Below are 18,613 nucleotides of genomic sequence, written 5' to 3'. Positions count from 1 at the left end.
CTCTCAGAGCTTTCCCCTCAGCGAATGGAGCCCAGCCCAGAACATCCTAAAAAGGAGGCAGGAGATTTCCATCTCCCCGGCTCCCACCTGCCCCGCAACAGCTGCCCCACGACCGCTGCCCCGTTTCCCTTCTCTGAGCACTTCCATGGGCTGTGTGACAGGCTCCTCTGTGAATGCAGCAAGTGGCCACGACCCAGACCTGCCCACAGTGGGGAGGAGGCAGGTCCGACAGGTGCACAGGTGTTTAGGAAGGCCTGACTTCCCACTGCAGCTCCAAGTTGTCCCACGGTGCCAGCTGTCTTTGATAAGCTGACTCCCGTTGTCCTCCCAGCCTTATTATAGGGACACCCTGAGTGCATTGCCAGCTCCGGGTGTTCCCTGTGTCGATAGCCAGCCCCTCTGTCCTCCGTGACAAGATGCCCCCTTTTCAGTGAGCTGAACATCCTGTCCTTGGCTTCCAGGAGGCCTGAGAAGCATTTTTAACCGGGTATTTTCTGACCGTGGTTTGAAATAAAAGCTCTTTGAAAACTTGCTTTTTCCTTGTGTGGTGCCATAGCGATCGCCAGGATTCCCGACTGCAGCTCAGGGGCCACCGGACTCTGAGGCAGAAAGGAAAGCACCTCCCTGGGAATGCTGAGGACTCGTGTGCGAACGAGGGGGCCTGTTTGCCAACGAGAGTCCAGCCTGCATCTCTGGGACCCGGGATCTTCTTTGGAGAAACCGGAGACCCGCTGACTAGGCGGGGGTGTTAAAAATAGGAGGGGTTATTTCCAGAGCGCCAGCTCGCCAGGCACCCAAGTGCTAGTACAGCAACCAGGCAGCACAGCCGCTAGTGTCTGATTTCTGATGCTGGATATTTGTTGCAAAGCACCTCAGGAAGCAGGGCTTAGCAGTTAGACACGCAGGGTGCCGTCATTTACGCCCTTCTTCCTCCCAAAGCCCCGCCGCTGTACTCACCCAGCCCTGAGAGTCGGCAGGTCAGACGCTGCGGACAGCGAGGACCCGCGTGCTCCCTGCCTGGAACGTGCACCGGAGGCCCCGTGTGGGGCTCCTTCCAGCGCGGGGGCCGCAGACCACGGGCTGGGGGCCACACCTGGCCCCCCACCCGTTGTATAGCTCACAAGTGACGGATTCTTTCTTTCTTTCTTTCTTTCTTTCTTTCTTTCTTTCTTTCTTTCTTTCTTTCTTTCTTTCTTTCTTTTCTTTCTTTCTTTCTTTTTTACAATTTTAAATGGTTTTAAAAGTCAAAAGATCAGCATTTCATGATGTGTAAGAAGAAAGATGGTTAACCTCATTCCTCATTCTGCAAACTCCATTTTGGAGGTCAGTATTATTGGCTTATTATTATTGTTATTACTTTTAGCAGGATTAGATTGTTGTGCATTTTATATTTCTATGTGGGTGCCTGTATTTTTTTTAAGGTTTTATGTATGTATTTATTTTTGGAGAGAGGGGAAGGGAGGGAGAAAGAGAGGACGAGAAACATCTACATGAGACAGAAACATCGATCTGTTGCCTCTTGCAAACGCCCTGACCAGGAAACCAAACTACAGCCCAGGCCTGTGTCCTAATTGGGAATTGAACCGGCGACCCCTTGCTTTGGAGGATGACACTCACCTCCCTGAGCCACACCAGTCAGGGCAGGTGCTCGTATTTTTAGCAACGAAAAACACTTCTGAATGGCTATCCGCTGGACAGAACACATTTGGCCTCACAGAGTTTTGACTCTTTCGAGAGACAAAGGTGTGCCAGGAATGCCATCCAAAAGGACTGGAAGGTGGCGGCTGCTGCCACTGCTGCAGAGAAAAAGGCAAAGTGACAAGCAAACAAGCAAATCAACCAACCCAGTAAGAGAAAACACCCTTGTCTTCCCAGCCTGGCACTTGCCCAGAGGGGCAGCTGGACAGTCTAGCTCAGGCGGGGTCCGGCTCAGGAGTCAAGGCACCCGTGGGCCCTCACTGCAGAGGTCAGCCAGGCCACGCTTGGAGAACCGGGGCGGGGGGGGGGCGAGAAGGAAAACAGCTGTGCGTTTTGCCCTCACGTGTGTAGTTAGCGTCAGAGATCCACAGCTGCTAATTCCTCACTGAGCACGTGTGAGTTCAACACTCATCAGACCCTGAGGTTCCAGAACACTTTCACTTTTCCAGCTTTTTAAAATTCATCAGATTCTAGCAGGCGACGGAGGTAGCAGAGCCAAGACTAGCAACTCAGCCACCCAGATAAATAACACTAGCCGGGGATATTTTTAAAAACTGTGGTAAAATACACATGGTATGAAGTTTGCCACCTTCGCCACTTCTAAGTGCACAGCTCAGCGGTGCCGGGTAGGTTCACATTACCGTGCAACTGACCTCCAGAGCTCTTTACTCTCCCAGAAACTCTGTACCCATTAAACAGCTTCCCAACACCTACATGCCTGGCGACCACCGTCCTACTTTCTTCTGTCTCTATGAATGTGACAACACTAGGTGCCTCATGTGAGTGGAATCGTTAGAGTGTTTGTTCCTTTGTGTTTGGCTTATTTCACTTAGTACGGTGTCCTCAGATTTCATCCAAGTTTTATCCTCTGTCCCAGTGTCCATCCTCTTTAAGGCCAAATAATCTTTCACTGAAGGTATGGACCACACTTGGTTCTGCATCCGTCTATGGACACCTGGGTCACTTCAGCCACCTTTTGGCTGTTGTGAATAATGGGGCTATAAACCCAGTTGTACAAATATGTCTTCAGGACCACACATTCAACTCTTTTGGGTATCACTCTACTGTGTGATATACTTTTTTAAATCAAAATTGTTGCCAAATGTCCCTGATGAACATGATGTCCTAAGTCAATAGAGACAGGCCTGAGTCACTGATTTTCCCTGTGGTGTCACACTCCCCCTGGGGCTCTGCCTGGCCGTGGGAGGGGCCACAGAGACTCCCAGTGCACGGAAGAGAGACCCCGAAGGCCAGAGAAGCACTCGCTTCCTGGGCCCGGGCTGACTGGCGTCCGAACCGGAGCAGGCGCTGAGGCTGCTGGTTTCCCACCTGTCTAACCAGGGCCCTGCGCCCATCCTCCCTCGCCTCTGCGCCAGGTAACAGGGGAACCCAGAGACATGTCATCCTTTCTTCAGCTAACACATAGGAAGCATGTCCTTCCCAAGCCTGGCTCTTATTCACCCTCCTCAAGGCTGAAAATACCAAGGATCGCTGTGTGCCTCTGTTTTTCCCGGCTGCCCCAGAAAGAGGGGTTTTAACCACATCCTATTAGAACATCTTCCCTGCCATGTGACTTGTCCCATTTCCACAAAATATTTTATTTACAAATTCATGTCTAATCCATACCCTGCCCGCTTGCAGAAAAAGTCTGAGGTGGAAACAAGATATTCACAAGCCCTTGAGGTGCAACACTTTGCTCCCGACAAGAATTTTTGGCCTTAATGTGAAAGACCCAAACTCTTTTACATTCTTGCCGATTTGAAATTAGACTTGCCTCTCTCTTCACCCACAAAGCAGTCCTGGTAAGCCTTGGAAAAAAGGGGGTGGGGGACTCCTCTCCAGCACAACCCAAAAGTGCTGGGCTCTCAAAGTGCTGATTTAACAGTGGACACGCTCCCTGCCCCCACCCTGCCAGGCAAGGAGAACTTGTGCTTTGCTTGGACAGGGTCTGAGGGCGACCAAGGGCATGTTTTAAAGCACTAATGAGCTTTCTAAAACCTGCGATACGGTTTTACCTAGAAGCACCCAGATGGCAGGGAGGTGACGACCTATAATCTGCCTAATGGAGAGGAAAACGAGGAAAGGGAAACACCACAGCCAAGGCCGGTGGATGTGTAACACGTGGGAAAGCGGCTGGGCCACCGGGCAGCCGGCAGTTATCAAGAAGTGATGAGGCTGCGGGATGGATGCTGCGGGAGGGTCGCCGAAGGACCACCGCCCTGCGCATTTCCAGAACAGCGATTTACGAGGGAGGACACGTGGCGCCTGGCTAAAGGGAGCCGCTCCCCCTCTGACTGCATCCGAATAGTTAGACGAAGTCTCAAGACCAGAAAGGGTCACCCGTGCGGTGGGTTAAGACCCAGCTCCACCCTTGGCCTGAGAAGCCGCCTGGCCTCTGTGCCCGTAACAGACTTCAGCTTATCCCAACTGGGACGGAAGCCATCATGACGCACGCAACGCATCAGAGGCATCGTTTCGGGACCTAAACGGCCTCCAAGGAGTTCCAACTCGTGCTGGAACGTTCCGCAAAGGAGACCTTAAAGTTTCTTCAGCCGTTTCTCTGCAGGCATTTCAACTTCTTGCCTGTGTTTCATGGATTGGGGTTTTTGCCCCATGGTTGTCTCTGAAATTCAGGCCTGCACCTGTCTGCTCAGATGAAAGGGATACGCTTCTGTCTATCTTTCGGGACCACCGAGTTTGCTCCTATTGTCCAACCAAACAAAATAAGGAAAATAAGTCAGCACCGGATTTAGATCTCAAATGGCACCTGCCTTCTGTAAATTCCAGTTCTGAATGCCTGTGTGCTTCAGAATAGTGTAAGTGCTCTAATGAACTGATCTTATAAGAAGCAGTCATACCGTATTTACTAACGTTATAAAAGTAAAACATATATTTATATATTACATATTTAGGCCTTATATTTTTAGGTTCTAACATAACACTGTAGGGGGGTTCTTTTGTTGTTTTTTTTGTTTTTGTTTTTAAGATTCTGTTGCTTGAGATTTTTTGAAACCTTCGGCAAAGTTCTGTCTAGCTACATTCCATGATGCCGATCTTGCAGTCAAAACCTGTAAGAGTTTGAGAAAGAAAGAGCTCTTTGAAATAACTTTTTCTTGCTTACCTTACGGATGGCCAAGGGAGGATCCGAGGAAGGAAGGAGTCCGATAAAGACAAATGAAGAGCGGTACGGATGAGCCGCGTCTGAAGAGCAGAGGTTATGGGAGGGGACAGTGGCCAGAAAGTGGCAGGGTAGGAAGTGTACCCTTTTTGAGACCTATGGTCTTGCCCTTCATCTGTCAGCTGACAAGTGTCTTGAAATAATTCTCCATCTCTCCTGTCACCACTGATTCCCTCCTCCAGCCATGACGTCTGTCTCCCTGCCACCGAAACTGGTCCCCTGCAGGTCACCCACGACCTCACAGGTGCCGACCGCATCCCACTACACCTTCTGTAGCATTTTGTGCTGTTGACCTCTGCGCCCTTTTGAGAACTCCCTCAAGTTTCTGTCTTTTCACAGTGTTCGTGTTTTCACCACCTGCCCCTTAAACTTTGGTGTCTCCAGAGTTTTCCGTCTTTGGCCTCTGCATCTCGCAATTTCTAAGAATTTCTTCTGCCCCTGTGTCTATGGCCCTGGCCTCTGTCTCTGCTTGCAGGTTTCAGTCCCGCTGCCTTTTGCTGGGTTGTAGGGGGGACCTGCTCCCCAGATGTTCCAGAGCTCCCAGACATCAAGTCCAATCCCAACCTCAGACTCCTCTTACCCAGACCTACTCTCCTTTGTCACCCCTCATTTTGATGGCACTGTATCTGCAATTCACCCAGGTCACACATATCTGTAGTTTCTCTGACTCCAAGCTGTCTACCGACTGAGTTAAGCCTCACAGACTCCACTTCTGAAATGACTCCCGAAGTCATACCCTCCTGATCCCCCTGCTGTCACTGGAGGCCAGGCTCTTACCCTCCCCCTGAGCCCTGGCCACCCTCCAGTGCGGCTTTCCAAACATTCCAACCCCATTCATTTCTCTCCCCAAAGGGTGGGCCTTCTCTTAAGCAAATCCACACTCATTGAGCAAACTCAGTTCCTAATGAGGCTGTGATCGATCTCACAAACTTAGTGGCCGAAAGGACACAGACTGATTCTCTTACAGTGCACTGGTGGTCAGAAGTCTGAAATGAGGTTCATGATGCTGAAATCAAGGTGTGAGCTTCAGGTGAGAATGCATTTCCTCGCGGTTCTAGCCCCTCAGGACCGCCTACTGTCCTCGGTCTGTGGCGGCCTCAGCCCAGTCTCTGCCTTTGTGCTCACACCCTGCTTCTCTGTGGCCCTCCCGCCTCCCTCTCCTAAGGAAGAGGGATGTCATACTTTCACGATGACACTGGACCCCTCCAGGTAACCCAAGATCATCTCCCGCCTCGAGATCCTAACATAACCACATCTGCAGAGTCCCTTTCTCCACAGACAGTCACAGGCCCCAGGCACTAGGTGTGGACATTGACCGAGTTCATGACTCCAAATGCCTTTGAAGAGATGGGCAGAGAGAGTGCATGTAAAGATGCCACAAAGAGAAGAATCAGGAAGTGCAGTAGGAAGGTCTCGAGAAGCAAGGAAGGAGCTCATGCTCCACGCGGTTCCCTGACCTCAGGAGTCTGCAGCCCAAGGGGCTGGTCCTGAGCTTGGCCCAAGTGGGACAAATGAGCAGGGGCCGGCGCTATTCACTCCATCACAGAACACGGCTGCACTTCTCCCACGCGAGACAATTTCCTGAGCTACAGCATGATCTGCCTTTAAGAACAGACGGATTTCTGGGAAGTACTTTCCAGAAGGTTCAAAACCACCTCTAATTACCTGAGATCACATTTTTTTCCCCAGAACTGTTCTCCCATCCTATCAGCAGAACCAGGCCAGTTATTTCAGCCCTAGAAAGCCTATAGGGTCACCCTGAGTAGGAGGAGATTTGATTCACTGGGGAGGCCTGTTTGCTGACCCGCCTCCCAGTACCTTCTTGCTACTCTGTCCCCAGTTACGCCACTTACTTGAAGCCTGGTCCCGAAGCTGAGGTTTGAGGTCACAAACCTTACTCTTAGGGGAGCCCCTGCCCACTTGTGTAAGGAGGTGCACATGTCTGCGTTTCAAGCAGAGGGAAGTCCTAACCGGCAGGTGGGTGGGAAGGGCAGGCCCAAACACAAAGCCGCCCACTCTCACTGCTTCAGGCCCCTCCCCCGTGTCTTCTGTACGCAAAGGAAACAAAACCCTGAGGACTAATTAGGAGACTTTCAAGACTTCTTTGCAAGCTCTCCTACACTTTCAGAAGACACTCTGCTCAGATGTAGAGGGCCTGTCATCATATTGCATTTCTGTTCAATTAAAGAAAAAACACCACCAAACCACATTCTCCCCTGGTCTCCTTTGCCTCCAGAGCCCAGAGCAGGAGCCAGTGGTCAGCAGCCACGGCCACCTTCCAGAATCCTTTCCTGGCTCATCCCACCCTCTAACCAGGGTCACGTCCTCCTCAGGGACTATCGACAGCTTCCAGAAACAATGGTTCAGAGCAATTTGCAGAGCATCCGTTTTAATGAGCTAAGAGTGGGATAATACCGTAGATTTTTGCAAGCTGCAGCTTCTATTCAATTTAATTACCTCCCTCTGTGGATTTAGCATCAACTGGAGCTTCAGACAAAGGGGGATTTCATCATTTTCCCAGAACTCTGCATGGTAGATATACGCCTATAGACCAGACTATGCGAAAGTCAGCAGCATCCATCAAAACTGACATAACCATGGTGAAGCTGTCAGATGTAGGGTTCTGACAGTGATACCTGGTGAGACACAAAATACTCGTGAATGCTAATGCTTTGCCACTGCTTGGAGAGCTGTGTGGCGTGGGCGGGGATGTGACTACGCAGGAGAGCTGGCTCCTCCTTCACCCCAGGCCATCACCCTGGCCATCTAGCCTCTCTGCATTGGCTAAGGATGTCAGAGGGGAGAGGAGTGTCTGTAAGTTCTTCTTTCAATCAAACCCTGCGATCCAGTTCAGCAGGTGTTCAAAGGACTTTGCGGGTAGGTGTACAGGCCTGAGGCCATAATCCCCGCCTTCCGCCTTTCCGAAACTCACAAACTCCCAACTATAATCCAGAAACTGTGATTAATTGCAGGCAAAGGAAAAGGGAGGAGGTGGAATGTACAGTCTTGAATAACAAGTAGAACTCCCCAAAGTAGACGGTGCGGGTGGGGTGGGGGCAGGGGAGGAGGGGTGGCGGGTGGAGGTCTGAGTGCGGAAGGGCAAGCTCCAATCAAAGCAGAGGGCGAGGCCAGAGAGTGGAGGGCCCGCCCAGCGACGGGAGGAGAAGTCTGATCTGGGGTCCGCCCAGTGCAGGGTGCTCAGGAACAAGACTGGGGGCACCCCCGAAGGTCAGCTGAGGAGTTGAGGGTGTGAGGGGAACCACTGAGGGCTCTCAAGGAGGACGGGAGCGGTCAGACCCGTGTCAGAGAGGAAACTGGAGAACCAGACCCGAGGCAATGCCCCCAATGTGGGGGTCTGCCAATCCAAAGAAAAGAATGAAAAGGATTTCCATCCACTAAGGCAGAGATCTTCAACCTTTTATTATCTCATGGCAGCGGTTTAAAAAATTCCTACCGTGCACAGGTTGAAAATCGCTGCATTAGGGGATTGGTTTGTTAGGACGGTACAAAGTCAGTCAAGCAGCAGAGTCCGTTTCAGTCCACGGGTTCTTTGGTGGCATGACATCAACCACAGGGTTATTTACATGTTCTTGTTCAACCAAGGCAAGTGCAAACAGTTCTCCATTCACTAAGCCAGCTTCCGCTTCCTGCCAGCCCTGCACTCCGACTCCAAAGAGCACCAATGTGCCAGAGCATTAACACCCAGGAGAGCCTTTCCTGCATTTTCCCACTGATAATGGGACCTTAGGTTACTTCATCGAGAACAGATCACAGCCGAAGGAGTCCTCCAAATCCATTGGATTTATATGTGGAGAATTGTTTTTCTTTCCCAAATCCAGAGGTGACTTTTGTCATCTCCTATCAACTCAAAGAAGCAAGATACCCAGCTTAAAAACGGACTCACTGTGATGAGTAAGAATTATAAATTGTCCTTACAAAAGGCTGACTGTCCTACTACTTAACATTTACAAAGCTTGAGCACAGTAATATACAAGTTAGATTTATGGAGCCACATTAATAGGATGTTAAAAATAAAATGGCCCGGGCACACAGAGCACTCCGTGACCTGCAAATGCTTCTCCAAGTCGCATCGCAGCAGATGCAAAGAATGATTTCTCCAACAGAAACGAGACCCTGACTCAGGGCAATTTTCCACACAGCCAGCATTGCGGGGGGTGGAGGTGGGGGGTGCAGGGGTGCAGATAAAGGCAGGTGAGATGGCAGAGTTCACACCTGTCACGTACTGCCCCGAGGATCTTATTTACTACACCCTCATAATGTAGTGGAGAACCTACGTTTACGAGTTCTGAAATAAACTGCGGGCTGCACAAGCCCAGCATTAACAAGGGACTCGTTCAGAGTAATTCATGATAATGTTAAACTCCTAAGACCTGTGTGGGATGACAAATTGAAAAGGGCTCATTTTCTCCCTCACCACTGATGAGTTTTAAACTTTCAGATAACACTTTAATCCTTTGGGCCTTTGCTGCTGCTGGTGCTTGGAGGTTTAAGTCACAAATTTCTGGAAACTGGAGTTACAATTTTTCAAGCTGACGCAGAGCTCTGTTCCTCTAGCCAGCTGTACCAATTAGTATTAGGAATAAAATACAGTGCTGGGCTGACCTTCTGTCAGGCCCTTTGGTCTTAAAAGTGAAGAGAGGCAGGGAATGCTGGTTCACACATAATCAACACATCTCCAAATTATTAAAAAGGCGTTTTATTATAAATACATTTTAGTTGTAGCAGTAAAATACATTTTGTGTTACCACGAATCTTTTAAAACAAAAGAACTTCACCAAGACAATGATCACAATGTAGTCACTGCAGACTTGTCCCAAATTGAAAACTTGTCCTAAGGAACCAAAGTGGCTAAAGCAATTCCAAAACTGTTAAAAAATAGAAAGAAGAAACCGACCAAAAAAAAAAAAAAAAAGGAAGAAAATAAAAACCCCAGAGGGGCTTTGAGTTATTTTATTCTTTAGATACTAGAACCTCTCCCATGAGGTATCATTAACTTCAGAAAAAAAATTTTGTTATAATTTTCCCATAAATTATGATTAGATGGCTGTATAAACGAAAGACAGAAATTGACCCTATCAGTTTTACAACAGCCTCCCTTTGGAAGACTTGCCCAAATAAGACCCAGTGTGAATTTGCTAAATAACTGATCATATGAAGTTAACCAAACAAGTTTAGATAAGAACTGTGTTTTTGAAGCATTTAAAAAACAAAAGACTATGTCACTAATAACAGGACCCTTTAATAAAATGCGAAGCAAAACTCATTAGCCTTATAATTTAGGAGAGGTATTTCAATCACCATATTTACCTAGAATACAACTACTACGTATAAGCAGTACCTTCACGGGTTTCAAAGAATCAGGTTGGATGACGGGCACAGAAAGCGGATACAGTACAATGTCATACACATGGAGTTACAGGGAGCAGGCACGGTCTGGATGCGGGAAGATCCGAGACCCTTCCTCTGCCTGGGGTGGGGGCGCTGAGAGACGTTCTCAGCTGCGACTGACATGTTAGGACTTCAACGTGGACAGAGGAGCCCTCTGACCTTCGGAAAGACAGAGGTTTTTGCATAAAAGACAACGTGCAAAGCAAAATGTAAATAAAACAAAGCTCCCTGTGAGTTGGTAGTGGATAAAGTAACCTGTGCTGAACAATGAGCAATCTCCATGGACGGGCATCAGGCCTTCTGAGTAGGAAGTACTATATTAATCATTCCAAAGCTGGATGTTCTAATGATGCTTACCATGTGGACTTCTATGTCTACGTCGTTCTACAATCTATTATCTTAAAAATATTTTTTCTTATTCTAGTATCTCAGTAAATTCAAAGCCAAACTAAAAACTGGAGACAGAGCCCAATACCCCTCAGGCTACAGTCTAGAGGGCGATATAAACAATGACATGAACACAAATTTTAAAATACCCAAAGACCTGTTTGGTTTACTGTATCACAGACAGCTTCCTTCACAAAAATAACTCGCTCATCCGTGTGCACCTACGGTTTATGAGTAACTCATGCTGTGTAGGCAACCGATTCCCCTAGACTGTTTTTGCAAACTGTATAGATTTGTATAAGGTAGCAAAGTAATCAGAGATGATTATCCATCTTCTGCCATTTTCATCACTGCAGCCTCTCTAACACCAGCTGACATAGAGAATCCAAAAACAATTTTGTTATCCTGAGAAATACATAATTTGAAAAGAAATCCTTTGCCCTCAACCCCACCCCCAGTAAACACTATGGATACATTATTTGGGGATTCTCCACTGTCTTTCCTGGCACTGCCACCTTAGGAAAGGACCTCCTGTATTGAGTGCCAAGTGCATCCTCATGACATTGGGATGGCTTCCTTCCACAATTCTCATGTTCATGTGGGTGGAGGTCAAGACCGGCTCTGTGCACATTGAACCAAGGCAGTTTCCAGACCCAAGCCCAGGCTGCAGGGAACACAAATCCAAACTCGCCCTGGAAATGAAAGAGCTTCTGCACCCTCACATGGAAGAGGAGCCCAGATCTTAGAGGGGGCAGCAACGGGACAGGGCGGCAGCCAATTCAAAAGGGCTCTTCACTCCACAGGGCTCTTTCTTCACTCATGGCTTCAGAGTTATAAAGATGCCTCAAGAGCTCCGTTTTTATACTGAGTAAATGGATGCACAATGGAAAAGGCTTTCAGACTTTCTCGACCAAGCGGCTCTCAAAGGGCGGCACCTGGGCCAGCAGCGTCAGCACAGCCTAGGAACAGGCTGGAAATGATCGGGCTCCAGCCTGGAGCCAGAATTCCTGAGGACGGAGTCCGGCAATCTTAATAAGCAGTACCCTCTAGGTACTGCTTGCTCAGGTCTGAGACCACTGCCCTACCCTGCAAGAAATTCTGAAGGCGTAAAACAGGACAGACTCTGAGATGGACGCCTCTGTGTAACTTCTGCTCTGTGTTGAAACCTATGTAATTCGCTACCCCCCTGCCCCCTTACTTTCTCAAACATAAAAAAAATTAGTGAAAAAAATTGATTTCAAAAAGGATCAAATTTTTTTTAGAGTAATACTGATTTCTCCTCCTACACATAGTTCAAAGGCAAGCAGTCACATGCTAGAATGCAAAATAAAATACAGAAGAGACCTCATATATGAGGTGCAGGAATAGCTAATAAGACTCCCAAAAACATAATGAAAATTCCATAATATCATTTAATGAACCCATAGAATTATATAAAACTTACTATGCTTTATGCTTAATATGTGTATCAAAATAAAATCTCTCTGTTGAACAAATTGCAAATAAAGTCTGGCCTACTAGTCTGATTACTGAAACTACAAGTATACATATGTGTCCGAGTTTTCTTAACACTCCCATTTTAGACACTTCAGACTACTTCTGTATCACTGGGTTTAGGATTTAACCACAGTTCACACTAAGTCTAGATTCTTCTATTAGCTCCCTCCTTCCAAAAAACATTTATAAGCTCCTGTGACTGTTTCTTTCAAGTTTATTCCAAAGTAGGTATTTTCAATCATTTAAAAAATTTTTAATGTTACATTAAAAGTTTGTTCTCAGTCTGTGTAACCTGATATTCTAGTTTAAAGTAATAACAATGCCATTTTCTGCATGTGTTTTATAAGAATGCTGAATGTTAATTCACTTCTTACAACAATGGTCTTGAAATTGCTAATTAAACAGGTAGGAAGTAGTAAGCTGAATGCAGCAGCTTTACAGTAAAATCTCAGCAAATAAATATCCAGCCTCAAGCAGATGGAAGATGCAAGAAGCCTAACAGACTGAGCACGGTGAAGACTAACACGCCACTGACTCTTGATGTCTTTGTAATATGTGGCTGACCTCATGGAAGTGATATTTTCAATAAGAAATCATAGTTAAGACATTATGCATTATTTCTAACCGCTAGGTGGCTTGTAGATCAGGTGGCGAAAAGGGGAAATAAAGAGAAATCAGATGGGTTCAAACATTCCCTTGGGATTTAGGAACACACACACACACACACACACACACACACACACACACACACAGAGGGTGGTGTCAGATGTGGAGGGTTCTCGAGTGCTAAGGGGATGGTCAGCAAGAAATAATACCTGGTAAGTCGTAGAGAACAAATCACTGTCTTTCTGGGGATAGAAGAAAAAAACAACAAATGGTACCTTAATAACATTTCAAGGCAGCAATTTGTATCTTCCAATGCATTTAATATTTTAATCTTCTATTTTTTTAACAGACTTTCTGGGATTCTCTGTTTAAAAACAACTCCAATAGAAAAAAAAGCTAAGTGTAACAGGTGTCTCTTTTTAAATGGCTTTTTCAGTAAGTCTCATTTTCTTAATAACAGTGGAAATCTGAACTTGATCTTGAAATTGTTTTTTCATACCCTGGCCCTTAGGCAAGATGGGTTTGTCTAGCCAAGGTATCTCGAGATACATTATTATATGTTTATTGCTTTGCTCTTGAGATATATTCATGAAAACTATTAACCATGTAAAATCAACTATGCTGGAGCAAGATAACACTATATATTATCTCCAAGTTAGAAAATTCATTTAGCTTTCCTAGCCATATCTATGCCTTCGTAAAGAAGAAAAGTATTTCACAAAGTGGTCTCAGAGAGTGCTACGTTTAATTAGGTAATCCTTATTCAGTGGGAATTCTTATTTAACTTATTCTGCAATTCTCTGAACTGAAAAGATCCATGGATGTTTATACCAAACCTGAACTTGACTCTAGACTCTCTGACGAAAACCCCCCACAAAGCAGTTTGTTATTTCATATATATAAAGTGACCTAGATAGAAAGCATATCTGCCCAAGGAAAGGAAAATTAAGGTCATGTTATTATAATGGTCAATAATTAACTACTGACTAACCAAAAACAAAGTTCTGCTATAACGACTGGGCAAGGTGCACGCCCCCGATGACCACCAAAACACCAGAAAACAGCCCTGGGACATAGAATGAGGCCCTTCAAATCTTAGCAAAACAGCACTAGTTTTTAGATCAGGGAAAATTTTTAGCATGAATACTTTACAAATTCTATCACCCAGAAGAATTTCTTAAAGGTAAAAAGAAAGAGAAAATCTTAGTAGCATTGAAATGAATAAAAATTAGTTCTGAAAAGGCAACTTCAGCATGATACAGAGAACAAAGAAGTAGAAAGACACGTGAACAACTGGCCTCTGTTCTAGAAGGAAGCTGGTAATACTTGGTATTATCCAAGAGCCAACACGAAGTTTTCTTTAAAAAGAAAGAGTTCCACCTGAACTCTAAGGTTGAGCCTCGTCTATAAAATTGGTTGTTTCTAAGACTCATTTGTGGGTACTCGTTGATATCACGGAGAAAAAGACCAAGAGCGCACGATTGCTCCTCAGGAGCCACGCGTCATTTCAATGGGAGATCGCAGTGACTCCTGCAGTCAGACTTGCTCTAAACCATCCCAGACATTACCCATGAAACACTGCTGAGAAACAGGAAGCCTGCTGGAGGTGGAACTCCGCAAGCAGCAAACAGAACCCGAGAGGATCAGGTGGAAACCTCCGCGTCCCTGCCAGCTGGGGGCGCCGTTGAGGAAACGAGCGCTCAAAAAGACCCTTGCAGCAGAGCAGGGGACTCCTAAGTAGCCATTATTTTTAGTTTTTTAAAGAAATAACTGCTTAGAAGAGGGACGTCACAACTTAATAGCTTCCTTATCCAAGCTTCCACCATCGATGCATTTATACAGATGGTGGGTTGTGCACATGACCTCGTTAAGTAAATATAAATACAAATAATTTAAAAACTGATCTCTTTTTTAAGGTTCAAGTCTGGAAAGCAGAAAACTAGGCAAGTAGTTCCTGACAAGGGGTCAGCTCTGACACGACAGCTCTGTCTTCACATCGTCACCTGCTGTTGCACATTTGTCAGGCTCGTGGTAGAGGCCTGCGGGTTTTGGGGGGAGAAGAACCACCGCGGACGAGAGGAGGATTTTTCACAGACATCCTCACATCGGGGGGACCTCGCTTTCAATTGGGCTGTATCTTCAGTTTCGTCACCGAGCTGCAAACACATTGCTAGATGGCAAAATGTTTCTCTTCTCCTCTGGTGACTCGAGTCAGCTGGACAACACCTGCTATGGCTAGACGTGGAGACCCGACACGACACCGAGGAAACGCGGTGCCATCACGGGCTGGCCTCGCTTCCCAACTGCGACTCACGCTAACCGTTCCCACGCCTGCCGCCCCACACGAGACCTGCAGCCTGTGACGTGAAGCCGCCTACAAGTGAACCTCGCTCCGGGCAGACAGACGATACTCGGTGAGAGGCAGTTCTACAGCCCGACAACCTCTGATGAAAGGCACTGCCCCTCCTAAGCAGTCTGAGCACTGATGACGGGGCTGAGGCTGGCCAACACCACTAAACCCAGACGTGCCGGGGCAGCGAGCGGTTTTCTCCAGCCCTGGGGGAAACCGAAACCTTCCAACCCTGTTTTAAAAGCCTAACAGTCCTCCGAAACACCGTTTTGGAACGAATCGCCAGGACCCACTGGTTCGTTTGCAAGGTTTCCCCATCTCATCTTATTTTTTTAAAAGTTATATTGCCCTGGCTGGTGTAGCTCAGGGATGGGGCTGCAGTGGGGGAGGGAGGGGATGAGAAAGGCAACCCTACATTGATGTTTCTCTCCTTCTCTCCCTCCCTTCCCCTCTAGATTTCCAAAAGTTATATTGTAGTTTCAAGATACTTCTGAAGTATAAAAGTTGTAGTACTAATTCAGGAAAACAATAAGGACATGCATTGCGTCAAAAGTGTTACAAGACCACCAGTTTTAAGAGGGTAAACGTTTTTCTCCTTTGGATGTTACCAAAGTTCATTCAAAACAACTTTTAGACCACAGAATATTTAAGATAGCTATTTAAAGTTTATATTTTTGTACAAGTTCAATGGGGTTATTTTTGAAGAATCAAAAGACATGAAAAACAAGGGTGGTTTTTTTGCCCCAGATTTGGATGAATTTTGATGCATCTTTGACAAACATTATATATTTTTTCTTTAATGATGTTCCTCAAAACAGTTAGCAAAATATTTGAGTTGCCATTTATAATGTCACAATGTAATGTAAACATCAAATAAGGTACCAAAATTTTTACCGGAGGGGGAAAAAAACCTTAAAGCGGCACAAGTCTTTATCCCACTGGAGCGGGATCGGGGAGCCCAATTACAGACATCTGCACATGCATAGTGAGGAAAAAAAGATTTTACTGAATTCACGCATTTTTAAAATAGTTATCAAGTCTACTAAGCACCAACAATCCTAAAAATTTTTCAGCTTCATGATCTGTTTAAAAAAAACACACTATCAAATTAATATTAAAAACAAGCTTGAAGTGTAGCTTGTCCAAAAAAATAACTAAGTATGCTCATGTTTTTTCACATTATGAAAAACAGTGGCATACAAAACATACCTGCAAAGAATGCCTCTCACTCTATCCTACAGTGGATGGAGATGATATCAGCACGTCATATGGAGTCTAAAACTGTAAAAGTTTTAGAATGCAGCATCTTGTCACCGAAAAAAAAGCTGATAAAACTTAAATGTATTTAGAAGATGCTGCCCTTTATTTTAAAAAATTTTAAATGAATTTAAGCAAAAATAACATACATTTTGTACATCAACTGGCCATTTCTGGTACAGAAACCCAGCATATGGTAATATTATTGAATAAATGTAAATGCTACTTACAACTTTTTTTTCTTTTTAAATACATTTTAGACAAACTTTTTTCTTTTTTTAAAGTTGCACAATTAACCTCTTAGCTGCTAGCTTGATGCAAACATATGTAACAATACACAAATTTAAAAATATTTTTTATTCTACATAAAAGCTGTCAAAATTCCGACACGTCAAAATGCAAAATAATGGAATATACTTTTAAAAAATTAGTTGCAAGTCTAGCAGCAAAGCAATTAAGTGAGAACATATTTAATATTAAAACAATGGGAACTCTGTGTCTATAGATGAAGTCCAACTATCTTAATTCTACTGGTACAAACAGAAATTAAAACATTCTCCCTTGAGGAAAAAAGGCGATTATTTAAAATAGGAGTAAAAGCCGTTGCTGCCCGAAGAGCTCCCCAGGCTGAGTTCCTGGAACAGGGACAGAGGGTCGCTGCTCTTCTTGGCCTGCTCAGGCGGGGGCCTGGGCTTGGGGGGCGCCCGCAGAGCACTGGCATAGGACATGGTGGGCTTGCTGCCCGCCGCGCTCTGCTGGCTGCTGCTGTTGGCCGACTCCGCAATCTGCTTGTTGGGCATGAGCGGGGGGAACTGGCCGAGATGCTGCAGCACGTTATAGTTGAAGGAACTGGGTACCTCGAGGTTTTCAGACTTCAGCTGATCCTCGGGGGGAGGTTTGACGGTCTTGGGTGGAGCTAGAAGCAGAAAACAGTGACAGCGATTAAGGCCCGGGGATGGTCACACACCTCATCGATGCGTGTCATGGCTGGCGCTCAGCCCCAGGAGCTCAGGGACAGGGCAGTCACAAGGAGAGGCAGCTTCTGCCACAGAAAGTCAAAATCACAGCACATCTGACCCAACTTCTGTATCTTATTAACACTCAAAAAAGAGACCTCTACATGACCTGGAATAGCTAACATACAAAAACTAAAGGTCAAGTCTGAAGGTTTGCTTTCAAAAATCTAATTTGTACAATCATACATTTGATATTTATTATTTTAACAGCTCACAGTTTGAAAATGGGATCTAACATGCTCTTATATAAAAATAAGCTGTATAGGCAGACTTCTGGTCCCAATAGCTCTTATTATTAACCTAAGAAATAGTAGCACTGAATTCCATTTCTTAAGAGTGATATTTTTTTCTTGAAATATACACGCATACATGGAATAAGGTGAAGGAAAAGCGGCTACGAACTTTAGTTCCCATTTCCTGTAACCTGCCTGCCGTTTAGGGCCCTCGGTTAGAATCTGACGCCCTTTTTCTAACGTACTGCTCACTAAATCCAAACTGGTTTCCAAACGCTGCTTTTGTTTCCAATCTTTTACGAATTTAACTAAAGTTATACTGGATTATAATCATAATAACATTCGCTGGGGATAACTTGGAAATTATACAAAAGGCCAAAGAAGAAAATAAGTCATTCATATTCCCGAATATCAGAGAAAAGTCTCAATTTGTTGGTGTATTTTTCCCTAAGGGCATCATACAATTGAGATATTTTAACTTATTTAAATAACCTCTCATTTTTAGAATTTTGGATTGTAACCAATACTTCACTTTTATACACTGTTATGTTGTTAGAGATACACATTTCCTAACACTCATGACTCTTCCCTAGCATCAGCCCTCAGAAGCAGATGCTGAGTCACAACGGCAGGCGCATGGTGGGAGGTTCCGGTGCCGGCAGAGAACTGTCCTGCGGGAAGAAACTGCCCTTCACACTCATGCAACCACATTTACTCATCTCCCTAGTCAATCACAGCATTAGGGTTACTACTTTTTTTTAGAATGAAGCTATTTTTTAAAAGATTTTATTTATCTTTAGAGAAAGAGGAAGGGAGGGAGCAAGAGAGGGAGAGAAAAATCAATGTGAGAGAGAGACATTGCCTCCCGTGTGCACCCCCACCTGGGGATCAAACCCACAACCTAGCCATGAGCCCTGACCAGGAACTGAATGGGCGACCTTTCAGTTGTGGGACGATGCTCCAACCAACTGAGCCATGCAGG

General features: G+C 45.7%; 1 protein-coding gene across 8 annotated transcripts in view; it reads right to left on the bottom strand.

Moving 5' to 3' along the window:
* Positions 1 to 15,587: 15,587 nt before the first annotated feature.
* Positions 15,588 to 18,613, bottom strand: part of HELZ (helicase with zinc finger) — a 145,708-nt gene continuing 142,682 nt past the window's right edge. For 7 of the 8 annotated variants that reach the window (XM_053655530.1, XM_037128028.2, XM_053655538.1 and 4 more), the window contains one exon: positions 15,588 to 17,298. In XM_053655530.1, the coding sequence (XP_053511505.1) occupies positions 16,961 to 17,298 (338 nt within the window). In that variant the 3' untranslated portion in view covers positions 15,588 to 16,960. The remainder of the gene's footprint in view (positions 17,299 to 18,613) is intronic. The other variant, XM_053655542.1, reaches the window with a different exon arrangement.

Source organism: Artibeus jamaicensis, unplaced genomic scaffold (genome assembly GCF_021234435.1).
Source record: "Artibeus jamaicensis isolate MK-2021 breed Jamaican fruit bat unplaced genomic scaffold, CSHL_Jam_final contig_1998, whole genome shotgun sequence".
Classification (NCBI taxonomy): domain Eukaryota; kingdom Metazoa; phylum Chordata; class Mammalia; order Chiroptera; family Phyllostomidae; genus Artibeus; species Artibeus jamaicensis.
This window is presented reverse-complemented; position numbering and strand designations above follow the sequence as displayed.